Source organism: Myotis yumanensis, unplaced genomic scaffold (assembly GCF_028538775.1).
Source record: "Myotis yumanensis isolate MYYU_CA2020_CCGP unplaced genomic scaffold, mMyoYum1.0.hap1 SCAF_16, whole genome shotgun sequence".
In the NCBI taxonomy this organism is placed as follows: Eukaryota; Metazoa; Chordata; class Mammalia; order Chiroptera; family Vespertilionidae; genus Myotis; species Myotis yumanensis.
Genome location: NW_027223767.1, coordinates 16,675,065 through 16,688,089, shown reverse-complemented (window position 1 = coordinate 16,688,089; position 13,025 = coordinate 16,675,065). Strand labels below are relative to the sequence as shown.

At 38.9% G+C, this 13,025-nt stretch overlaps 1 protein-coding gene across 4 annotated transcripts in view; it reads right to left on the bottom strand.

Annotated features, from left to right (window-relative positions):
* The window catches only part of NCBP3 (nuclear cap binding subunit 3), a 29,779-nt gene that overhangs the window by 5,848 nt on the left and 10,906 nt on the right, over positions 1-13,025 (bottom strand). For all 4 annotated transcript variants that reach the window (XR_011468477.1, XM_070394999.1, XM_070395001.1 and 1 more), the window contains exons 4-11: positions 10,660-10,785; positions 8,769-8,897; positions 8,468-8,541; positions 7,351-7,459; positions 4,721-4,820; positions 4,059-4,162; positions 2,028-2,316; positions 317-471 (exon numbers count right to left, since the gene is read on the bottom strand). Coding sequence is in view for 3 of the 4 variants with exons in the window: in XM_070394999.1 (XP_070251100.1) it covers positions 317-471; positions 2,028-2,316; positions 4,059-4,162; positions 4,721-4,820; positions 7,351-7,459; positions 8,468-8,541; positions 8,769-8,897; positions 10,660-10,785 (1,086 nt within the window). In the remaining variant the exon portion in view is untranslated. The remainder of the gene's footprint in view (positions 1-316; positions 472-2,027; positions 2,317-4,058; positions 4,163-4,720; positions 4,821-7,350; positions 7,460-8,467; positions 8,542-8,768; positions 8,898-10,659; positions 10,786-13,025) is intronic.

The following is a 13,025-nucleotide window of genomic DNA, read 5'->3' as shown; positions in this document are numbered from 1 at the left end:
ATTCTCTCTCATCATTGATGTTTCTATCTCTCTCCCCCTCTCCCTTCCTCTCTGAAGTCAATAAAAATATATTTTAAAAAATACCAATGACATACATAGTAAAATAATTGTTAGGTGCAAAAATTCTGAAAGATAGTATTAAAAAGTCGGATTTTTCAAGTCCTGAAAGCCAATGCCTAACCCAAAATTTAGAAGTAATGAACCAGAACAACTAAATCCGTCCACAAATGACATCATTTAATCTAAAAACCTATCCCTGCCCGTGTGCCTTCTGGAGCTCAGAACGAAGCCCAGAAGCAGAGCTGACCGACAATACCTGATTTAGTGCTGCTGCCTGACGGCCGCGGACGTGTGTGCTGACGTTTTTCATCTAATAAATGTCGGACGTCTGCAAATTTCTCAGGTGGCAATTTGTTGCCGATTCGGTTTTTGATATTGCTTGTTGATATAGTATCTGACCTCATGGAGTTCCTTAAAAAAAAAAAAAAAAAAAAAAAAAAAGACACAGCTAACCACTTCAACTATGGGACAAAGCCCACGCAACAATCACACATACTTCTCTGGAAACAATTAAAACCCAATCTAATCTAACATTCACTTACAAAGACTACACACTGATAATTATTTATTTACGAAAATCATGATCAGCCTGATGTAAAGAGACCAGCCAGGTGAGCAGTTCCAAGGTTCCCACACCTGGTATCTGTAAGCCATCACGAGCATGTAACTATGAGTCTCCTTCTCTTGGGACGAACACTGAGAGGCCTCTGCTCCCCGAGGCTGTAGACCAGATACAACAGAGTCTGCAATCCCTTTCTTTAGGGCTGACTTCTCCGTCAAAGACATCTGCTACCATGCTAGGAAGCAGCACGATTTTGGCAGCATTTGTCTTTACAAAGTTCTGTGAAAACTAAAAATAAGGATGTGAACAAAGCCATACAAACCAGCTTGAATGGTTCCTTCCTTTCCCCAAATACAGCGCCAAGAACACTTAGGGAGAGCATCCCTAGATTACAACCCTTTGAGTTGTGCATATGCTATCTGCCCTCAGGAATATGCTCATCCTCATCCCCACTAGTCATCAAAGAAAAGCATATTAAAATAACTGTCTTTGTCCTGGTTGGTTGCTCAGTGGTTAGAGTGTCGCCTGTGGACCAAAGGATCCCGGGTTCATTCCCGGTCAAGGCCACGTACCTTGGTTGCAAGTTCACCAACCCAGGCAGGGCTCGTAAGGGAGCAACCAACCGATGTGTGTCTCTCATGTTGATGTTTCTCTCCCTCTCCCTCCTCTCCTCTCTCCCTTCCACTCTCTAGCAATCTATGGAAAAAAATATCCTCGGTGAGGATTAAAAGAAAATAACTATTTTTTTGGTCCATAAAATTAGTAAAATTTAGAAAGTTATACCTAACATTGATGAATATGTAGGTAACAGGTGAAAATGTGAGTGAATAAAATCTCTCTGGAATGAAATTTCGCATACCACATATATTTTTTGTGCAATAATTGTAATTTAAGGAATTTATTTATTAGTGAGATAGTAAGAAAATAGAAACCTAAGTGTCCATCAATAAGAGATTGGGTTAAATAAACCATGATACTTTCAAACAATGGATTACATACAGCTGAAAAAACAGTGGATCTCTATAACATATTAAATGGAAAAAGCATACTGCAAAACAATATAAATAGCATAACTTCACTTTTGTACAACTATGTCTATAATTTCTCCATGTGTTATGTGTATGCATGAAACTAGCAGGAAGGTTATTTACCCAGCTGCTGACAGTCCTTGTCTCAAGAGAGGATGACTATACAGGTGATTTTCACCTTTTATACGGTCTATAACAAGGATCTCTTCTTGTATATTTTGAGGAAAAATCAAACACTTTTATTCAAACTCTACAAAGGACTAAAATTAGAACAGATAAAGTGATTATAAAACTAAGAGGAATTAAAATGAAGTTAGTAATTAGTATTTAAAACCAAATTAAAAGCTAGCACTGACAGAAAGGAGAAATAATCTTACCTAATATTTTTCAACTGAGATTCCACTTCATCAGCATACATAGTCATTTTCATGCTTTTCTTTGGTGAAGGAGTGGAAATCATTTTCAGTTCTAGATCATAGTCCATTTCATCAGAGTCTGAGCTGCTGGCACTGGACCTCCTGGATGAGCTCCGCTCCCGGGTCTGCTTGAGAGCTGGGAGCTCCTCATGGTACTCTACTACCACCCTGTCGTCGGCATCCATGTCCTGGTCCTCCTCCTCCTCCTCTTCCTCTTCTTCAATGGGTTCCTCAGGAACATTCACTAGTCCTAAGGAATTTAACCAAAAAACATTAGGAAGAGCAATGACAGGTCTAAATTTCTATTTACTTCACTGACTTCTTTAAAAGAAAGGGTTCCCATGCCCAAGATGTTACTGACGCATTATCTGTAACAGAGCCAATCTGGCTGCCATTCTGATACCTACAACAGAAGAACGGCTAGGTCAAGTATGATCTAGCAGCCCATGGATTATGAAATTACCTCAATTACAGTCAACTGCCATTATTCACAGATTCTCTATTTTTGATTTTGCCTAATTTATTTCTAACTCCAAAATCAATGCACACAGTGCTTTCATGGTCATCAGTGGACATGTGCAGAGTGGCAAAGTAAGAGTCGCCACACATGCACCTTCCCAGCAGAGGTCAAACGAGGCAGTGCTCTTTCTTCTTGCTCACCTCACACTGTAAATGAGTGTCCTTTCTGCCGTCGAGTGAGTGCCATGTCTTTCAGTTATGTGCTGTTTGTTGGTGATTTCACTATGTAGTAATGCCAAAACTGTCTAGTGTTCCTAAATGTAAGGAGGATGTAATGTGCCTTAAGAGGAAAACATGTGTATTATATCAGCTTTGTTCAGGCAGGAGTTATAGTGCTGTTGACTGTGAATTCATGCTGATGATTGTATTAAATGTATGTATTAAAATAAGGTGCCTTTAAACAGAAAGACAAGGTTATATATTGATCAGCTGACAAAATGGTATGACCAGATTCTCAAAGGTTCAGTATTTGCTCCTTCAAGGGTCACGGTGACTTTATAAACCATAATCACCAGAAATAATGTAACTTTAAAGTTCATGAAAAAGCACATATAAGTAGTGGAAGAAGCAGAATATAGAATATATATATGTTCACAAAAATTATAATATTTATTATGAAACGAAATAGGAAAAATGTAAAATGAAAGTCAGTATATTATAGTGCTAGAATTAAGAGCAATTCTCTTTTTAATGTCTTTAATATAAAGATTACATGATGAAAATATCTTAAATATCTAAATGTAACTGCATAAAATGCAAATTTTACATACAATTTTCTATATACACATTAGATAAAAATGTACAGATGTCACCTCTCCCTGTCCTTGTTACAATGATAAATGTGTATGTATGTTATTCCATGTTTGTATGTTGACTTAGTTAGTTCTAGTTTTATCAAGCATGTGGAAGATCCCACAACTTGGATTCAAAATAAAAAAAAAATCTTTATAAAACATAATAAAAATGACTCTTTTACAATAAGCAAAGAAAGAAAAAAAGAAAGACGAGAAGAGAAGGAAGAAAAAAAAAACAAGTCATGATATCCTATTTTTCTGGAGACATTCATGTGCACAAGCCAATATGCATAAAACACTAGATATAGCAGCCTATTTTCATCTTCAGATAAAAGAACAATAAAATCAGCTCATCTGATAAAATTTTTTTTTTAAATTTTTCATGCAGTTTTTGATATAAACAGAAAAAAATAGATTCCTAAGAATAGTTTTATTTTCATTTTCCCTATGTCACATTTGGGCTTTTTTATTAGAACAGCTTTTATAAAACCATTTGACCTCTTTGTACGGGCAATTTAAAATTAACTCTGACTTGACTTACTTTCCTATATGTTGGCAGAGGGTGAGGGCAAGGAAGAGAGGATGATAAAGTTTGGAACCTTAAAAGACTGTATTAAGAACAAAAATATGATTTCGGGAGCCAAACATGTGTCTACCCAAGAGCTGAGCAGGCAACTACCGGAATGTCGATGTTTATAGGACGTCAAGCCAACATCATCCCCAATCATGGCTCTCTTCTTGATCACATCCCGCTGAATGCGACGGGAATGATATCTTCGCTTCCTGCAACATTGCCAAAATAAGCACATAATCAAAGACCAACAGGAAGGACCATGAAACCCACTGGTTAATTTCAACTACACAGTGACAAGTGTCAGGTACATCTGAAATGAAACTGAAACTCAGTACAGTGGGGCCTTGACTTACGAGTTTAATTCGTTCTGTGACGGAGCTCATAACTCAAATTACTCGTAAGTCAAATCATTAAAGTGAAAGAGTGAGACACGTGATGCTGGGCTGATGTTGTGGCGTTCACTGTGACATTCACTGCACCAACTAGCAGTGGGGTGTCTGAAGCTGGCTCGTAACCCGAATTTTAGCTCGCAACTCAAAGCAAAAAATTGGCCGAGAGACGGCTCGTATCTCGAAAAACTTGTTAGTCAGGACACTTGAAAGTCAAGGCCCCACTGTATTCTCGCACCTTTTACCACAGTTAAGAATCTTGCACTCTTCCCTCTTGTCTTCCTTCGAGTCCACACATGGTGTTGACATTCCACTGCAGAATACCAACTAAAGGATTAAGAAAAGTTTAACTATTGTGTTTTATACTTTTGGACTCACCAAGAATTACTAAGAATTCCTTTCATGCCTCCGTAATTTGGATTCCCATATTTCATGTAATACTGACTTCTTCTGGCTGCTCCAAGTTCTTTTTTGTCATCTAAAAATTAATTACAACAGTTACCTAGGATTTCCTGTGGGTGTGAAAACAATGTGTAATAGTTAAAAATAAATAAATAAGAAAGACCGTTTTGCATAGCTGGGGTCAGGTCAGCACAATCAGCCAACAAAAGGGAAAGATGCACTGCAAACATTCCCTCTCTGTGCACCCACTAAGGCACTGTGTGTGTGTGTGGCGGGGGCGTGGGGGGGGGGGGGCATGAGGGAGGAGCAAAGCAGAGATGAATGAGGTGAAGCAGCTGTCAAGGAGGAAATGCTTCATAGAGGAAATACCACTATAAAACCCCAACAATATAAGACATAAGGTTCTAAGAAGCCTGACAGAGCTTCAACCATTACAAGTGCTCAGGCTCAAGTGGGCTTTTAAGGTGGCATTTTCACTGCCCCCTGAAAGGTAATATTAATTCCTTAAAAAATATATATATATATATACACACACACATATTTTGTATTAATTTCAGAGAGGAAAGGAGAGGGAGAGAGACAGAAACATCAATGATGAGAGAGAATCATTGATCGGCTGCCTCCTGCATGCCCCACACTGGGGATTGAGCCTGCAACCCGGGCATATAACCAGAATTGAACCTGGGACCCATCAGTCCGCAGGCCAACACTCTATTCACTGAGCCAAATCGGCTAGGACTAATATTCATTTCTGAATGATAATACACCAATAACACAGAATCGAGATTAAAGAAGCAGACATACATAATTCCACATATTTGATAAACTATTTTTTCCAGTTTATCGTGATTTCCTCAAAATGGCTTAAAGTACCATATGTATATCTAGAATGTTCTCAACCACTCAAATCAGTAAATGCAGAGATCCCTTTGTTAGGTTAAAAGGTCCATTAATAGGAAAGAAAGGAGGTCAGTGGTCACACATACATATAAAGGACTTGGACAGCTCTTTGGGCACTCACTGACTGCAAAGGACCAACCCCAATGTAAATGTATCAGTGCCGTGGGTAAACGCAGTCACACAAATTAGTATGCGCCCCTACAAAAACACATGCCTGAGGAGAAACAGCTGGTTCCAGATCAGAGGCAGGGAAAATACAAGTTGGGTCTGGAAAAACAAGATGTTTTAGTGTGCCATAAAGAAAGTGGTCCAAGAATCGTGGGGACATGTCAAAAGCACACAGCTGGAAGCGCTCTACTGGCCAAATCCAAGACAATTCGTGAATCAAGATAATGATAACAATGGATGATAGCCCAATGAATAAAATAAAACTCCATGAGTCTAAACTGATATAAATAAGTAAATAAATAAATGTGTAAAAGAAAGCTCTTCCTTATAGCAGACTGCCAACTAACAAAGAAACGATGGAGTTAATAAGTCAATGGATGTTAAAGCTACTGCATGAAAGCTTGATGAGCAATAGGCTACTTACATAATCTCAAAGTATCTTTCCACAAATTTTAAAATCACAAATGGAAAAATAGAAACTTGACAAGAAACCTGATGATCATTACCTTAACCAAGTGATAAAAGGTATGGGACAAGTTATCATGTGACTCCTGATATGAGGCACTGAAAACAACACAATATCACTTCTGTGGTATTCTTGCCTAAAATGTACAACCTTAATCAGAAAGAGACACGAGACAAGACCAAACCAAAGGGTTGTCTATAAAATAATGAGCCTATCTCTTTAAGAAATGGTTCAGTGAAGGAAAACAGCAGAGGAGCAGGTCCAGATCCAGGGAAACTGAGGAGACATGGAGTACTTCAACATGGTCTGGAGTGGACCCCAGGTTTGCGGGGGGGGGGGGGTAGTAAAAGGAAAGTTCACATTTATTTGACAATGATCATCGTCGTCATCATAAAAAACTGCTACACACAGCACTCACTGTGTGTCAGGCAGTTTAATATACAGAATGGGGAATTCTTGGAACAACTAATGAAATCTGAATGTGGATTATGGATTATTGTGTATTAATGCTAAATTTCTCGATTTTGATAAGTGTGCTCTGTGTAAGACAAAGTCCTCATTCTTCAGGAATACATATTGAAGTATTCAAAAGTGAAGGGTCATTTCTAATTAACTGTCAAACAATTAAAAAGAAACTGTGTGGGGGTTTAATGTGCACCGAAAATCACTGTGTATAAAAAGCCTTACAAATTATTATAGACTTGACTTAATTCCTTAGAGAATTAGACCTGAAGGACACTATGAACAATGTCCAACAGGCTATTACTGTGATAAATAAAAATATACAATTTTAAAAGGTTTTCATAGTTCAGATGATAAATTGGCTGAAAAGCACATAGCCAAACCAGCTTTAACAGAAAATAACTTATTTTAGCCAGAAATCACAAAAGAATACAAATAGTTAATATTTACTTTCAAAGTCTGAAATTCCAACTCGGGCAGCAAGCCATCATTTCATAAGCACAAAATATTACAGTTTGAGATTACTTGATCTAACCTCTGATTCAAAAGAGAAGGATGTCACTCAATAATCACTTTAATAATAAAAATCAATAGCAAATATCACACTTACCTTTTGTAGCAAATCTCATGAATAACTTATTTCCTTTAGCAAGTTTATTAGCTGGACGAAGATCATTTCTTAGCAGAGATTCTTCTTCTACCTGAGATAATGTTTCCAACTTAAGAAAAAAGAGCATTTCAATATAAAAAATTAAAGCCATTTTCACTTTTATTCAGTAGCAAAGTTACCATTGATTAAGAAAGCATTCTGCCTTTAATAACACTCTCAATATTACAGCACCAGTTCTAAGTCAGAGGTCTTCCCTGATCACTTTGTCAAACAATGGTTTCCATCACTCTCTATCCACTTACTCTTCCTAACTTTCCTCATGGCAATTATCACTGCCTGACATTATATTACATACCTGTGTATCTTATTCTCTGTCTTCTCCACTAGAATGTAGGCTCCAAGAGAGCAAACACTTTGCTTGGCTTGAAGCTATATAATGCATATTTATATATGAATACACTTTAATTTTTTCAACAGTAGTACATAATCTGTTAGGAAATATGCCATTTCTTGCTTTTTCCTAATTTTACTTATTAGGTAACACTTTAAAGTATTTCTTAACAAAATCATTTTCTCTTACAGAAGTGTGAGTACTATTCTAAGATCTCAAGATGAATCATTCATTACAGTCACACAAACTTAAAAACCAAGGGTCTGGCCCTAACTGGTTTGGCTCAGTGGATAGAGCGTCGGCCTGCTGACCGAAAGGTCCCAGGTTCGATTCCGGTCAAGGGCATATACCTTGGTTGCGGGCACATCCCCAGTAGGGAGTGTGCAGGAGGCAGCTGATCGATGTTTCTCTCTCATCGATGTTTCTAACTCTCTATTCCTCTCCCTTCCTCTCTGTAAAAAATCAATAAAATATATTTTTTAAAAAAACAACAACAAAAAACCAAGGGTCTGGTGCACCCTCAGGAAGTCTAATGGTGAGAGCCAGAGGAAGAATGCAACTTACTAAGTCTTTAAGCCTTAAATAAAAACATAGCAAGCAGTTTTTTACAGTGAAACCTTACACACAAACACACACACATACACACACACACACAAATATATATATATATATATATATATATATATATATATATATATTTTTTTTTTTTTTTTCCCTATTACTAACCTCTACATCACTTGAGTTTTCATCTTCAACTTCTCCTTCTTCAGCCTCATCATCTGAACTGTCTTCCTGCTTGTCTAAAATTGAATGTGAGGGACAAGATGAACTTTAACATAACTCCATCTCATATCATTTAAAAGTTCGATTATTTTCTCCATCTATTTACTAATGATCCAAAACATCAAAGCCTATTTCAGAAATAACTAGTGATGAGATACTATGTAACACTTTGCACGGAAACCCAAACCAACTGAGTAAATAATAGGACATTCAGCCCAAAAGTCCCTCCTCTGTGTTCAGTTACCTTTTTTGCTTTTCTCAGATGACTTGTCCTCATTGGCATCCCTGCTTCTTATCTTATCCAGGTCTGGCAGAGAGCTCATATTGATAAGGGCTCGTGTGGCTGTCATTTCATCCAGCCAAACCACATTACCTAAAATAAAATGTAAAATAAAACATTATATCACATCCAAATAGTTGTTTCCTAAGAGCAGAAACTGCATCATATTCATTGTTAAACCTCATCTAGGTTCAGACTGAGAGCAATAAATATACAAACCAACGAATGAAAAGAATAGGAAGTAGTAGTAAAACTTCTTTGATGAAATTGGCCTTGAGCTGCATTCCCCAACTGGGTTCCACAAAATAATGATCAAAGATTCCACAAAAAAGTGTTTATATAATAAAACTGCCCGGCACACAGTGCTATGTGTTAGTTCTTGATGAGAACGATGATGATAATTATCAAATAAATGTGGATTATCCTCTATACCACTGCCCCTCCAGGGAAGCCCTATGCTCTTCCTTATCATCCAGACATGCTTTTAAATGTCCACCCACTGATGATGGTACCATCACGGATATATACAATGGAGACATAACAGACACTTGGCTTTGTAGCAACTAATTGAATTTGCTGCATTTATATCTCAAAGTTGAGGTCTAAGAGTCTCACCTTTGTTACCGACACGCCATGTGGCCTTAGGCAATTTCCCTTCTCTGTTTCTCAGTTTCTTGGTTTCTGATGCACAATACGAGGTAGCTGAACTGGATAATTCTAAGGGTCCCTCCAACTGCAATATCCCTTACCTAGTTTTAATGACTTAGAGCAGTGGTTAGCAAACTAAAACCTGCAGGTCAAATCCAGCCCATCATCTGTCATTTATTTGTTTATATTTGTACCTGATTTATTTAGGTATAATTAATGTAAAATAAACTACACATCCACTGCCTGTTTTTGTAAAATAAAGTTCTATAGAAAATAGCCAGGCTCATTCAACTACATACTGTCGATGGCTGCTTTCATGCTATTATAGCAGAGCTGAATAAATGACAGAGACTATATGATCTGCAAAGCCTAAAACATTTACAACCCAGCCCTTTATAAAAAAAGGTTTGGCAACCCTGATTTGGAAAATGTAAGTTAAGGAAAAAGAAAACAGGAGAAAAATAGTTTACTCTGTCATGTTTCTTCTTATTTCAATGAAAACGTTGAATCAATATATCTTAAAGAAAGCAGCCAGAAAAACCAGGCTGCTATACAGGGCACCACCTGGTAGGCCAGCAAGCTAGCAGTAAGTGAGTCAAGACAAGAAGCCAGTAGCGTGGTCACCAGAATCAGAACAGACTTGGAGTGGGGAGGCAAGTTAAAAATTACAGTTGGCTCACAAGTTAAACAGCTCACAAGTTAGTGCAAGCAGGTGAAATTCCAGAAAACACAGTCCAAAGCAAGCAGAGATGAGAGGTCTGGTAAAGTGGCAGGGATTCTGACATAGTTCTAGGTTAGAGACACTGAGGCAGAGCCAGCCCCTGGATAGTCAATTGTATGGCAAGATGCAATGACAAAGTCTAAAGCCCTGAAAACGCAGCCCTCAGCTCAAGTCTACACAGCTGGATCCACCCCTTTGTTGGGAAATCGTGGGAGTTAAAGAGGCCTTAACCGTGTACACTGGGCTCAGATGCCAGCAACCAGATTTATAAGCCCTGGTCACCACTCTGAGCTGTCTTAGAATACTCACGGGGTGTAATTTGGTAGACTGATTAATGTATCTGGATTTTTTTTCTCTTCTACGCTAAGGGCAGAGGTTAGGCACAGACAAGTAGTCTGGGCCATAGTCATTCACCGTCTGAGGTGGCAAGAACAATTTCAAAATCATAAGCAAAAACATATTCAACAGAAAACTTGGTATACTTACAGGAGGTATCATCCAACCATTCAATGTGAGCCGGAGGGTATTCTTTAAAATAGGAAAAGATATCCTGGGTACTCATCTCATCTACTCCACAAATGTAGATTGTCTCCAGTCTTACTTTGGGGATTGCTAAAAACACAGGACACAGAAAAGATGATAGAATTTTCCCACCCACTATTGCACATTCCACCCTATTACACAGTTCAGGTAACATGTGTTTAGAAAAGAAATATGCTGAAAGAGATGACATTTATTTTAAAGAAAATGATAGATGACAGCAAGGTACACTATTTTGCTTTTTATCACAGACCAAACAGCATTAAATCAATTATTTAATTCAGAACAGGCTTTTGGCTGAAAAAGATTAAACAATTAATGTTGATAAAATACACAATACCTCTCCCCAAATTAACCTGCAATAATTAAAAGCAATACCAAATTCAATAGGCTTTTTCATTAAACTAGGCAAGCTGATTCTAAAATCTATATATATAAAAAAGCCTAAGCAACCGGCAGACCGGCCAACCATCCAGTCGCTATGACGTGCACTGACCACCAGGGGGCAGACGCTCAACACAGGAGCTGCCAAGCTGTAGTGACTTGGCAGTGGAGGTTCTCAAGTGACACCCCCAAAACCAGAGAGGAGGGAGCCCAATTCCTCACGGCACTGCACGATTTCACCTTCAGCCGTGGGTTATGTTGCTGGGGCACTGTTGGGCCTGAACGCAAACTTGCGTTTGCATTCCACACCCTGTACGACAGCAACTTTGCAGAGTGCCCTCTCGCACTCCGGGGCCCTTGGGGGATGTCAGAGCAGGTTTCGGCCAATCCCTGCAGGCCAGACCAAGGGACCCCACCTGCCAGAGGGACCCTGCTCACTCCACAGACACCAGGGAGGGACCACGAGAGGTTGGCTCCAGGGCGTGTCCAGCCTATCTCACCCAGTCCCGCCCTGCCAGCCACCTTCTGATTAATTTCCTTTCAAATGTGCACGAATCCGTGCACAGGGTCACCAGTTGTTAAATATTTATCAAAGAGCCCTGACCGGTTTGGCTCAGTGGATAGAGCATCAGCCTGTGGACTGAAAGGTCCCAGGTTCGATTCCAGTCAAGGGCATATACCTTAGTCGCGGGCACATCCCCAGTAGGGGGTGTGCAGGAGGCAGCTGATCAATGTTTCTCTCTCATTGATGTTTCTAACTCTCTATCCCTCTCCCTTCCTCTCTGTAAAAAATCAATAAAATATATATATAAAAAATATATATTTATCAAAGAAAAATATGAAACAGTTCAGCCATTTCTGAAAAAGAAGAGATGCTGCCCCTGGATATAAAGCAAAGAAGGAAACTAGAGTAAGGACATCCTACAAATACTGAGAAAATGACAGCTTAAAATAAAAACAGGCAAAGAACATGAGTAGACAATTCACACAATAGGAAATACAATAAATATATGAAAAGATGGCTGACCTCACAATCAGAAACACACATACAAAAACAAGATGCCACTTTTCAATTACTACAATTTTTTAAAATTTATGTGTTTTATTATCAATTGTTGGTAGTGTGGAGAAAAGAGCCCCTCCCTCTGCTGGTGGGATTGTGAAGTGGCACATCCACTCTGAAGGACAAATTGGAAGTGTCTATTATAAATGTAATTTAGCACGTGCCCTTTAGGCAGTTACTCCTGTGGGTTCACACAGTAGCTCACACAAAGATGTTTGTTTTGTCATTTTGAAGGGTAAAAGGTTTAAGGGGAGCCCATGTAGGTTCGTGCAGACTACCTGGTAAATCAGGTGATACCTTCCTGCCACCCAGATGATGAAGATGGAGACACCATTAAGACCTATATGCCCTGACCAGTTAGGCTCAGTGGATAGAGTGTCAGCCTGCAGACTGAAGGGTCCCAGGTTCGATTCCGGTCAAGGGCATGTACCTTGGCTTCGGGCGCATCCCCAGTGGGGAGTGTGCAGGAGGCAGCTGATCGATGTTTCTCTCTCATCGATGTTTCTAACTCTCTATTCCTCTCCATTCTTCTCTGTAAAAAATCAATAAAATATATTAAAAAAAAAAAAAGACCTATGACTCTCAGGAAGTCCTTATTAGTGACCAGTGGTGCAACAGTGAACAAAGGCCCAAATGAGACAGGTGTTCACAACATCCAGGTGGGAAAATTGAAGGAGTCAGACCAGGGAGCCTTTTCAGTTCTTGGAGCTACAGCCATGAGTATGGATGAAAAAGGTCCCACGGGAAGTAGAGAGGGAACAAACAACAGGAAGAGCTCCTGGAGATGGCAGAGAAAACAGACCAGGGAAAAATATCTGTGGAAGACTTGTTGACCTGATAATAGGGTTTAATCATAAATAAGACA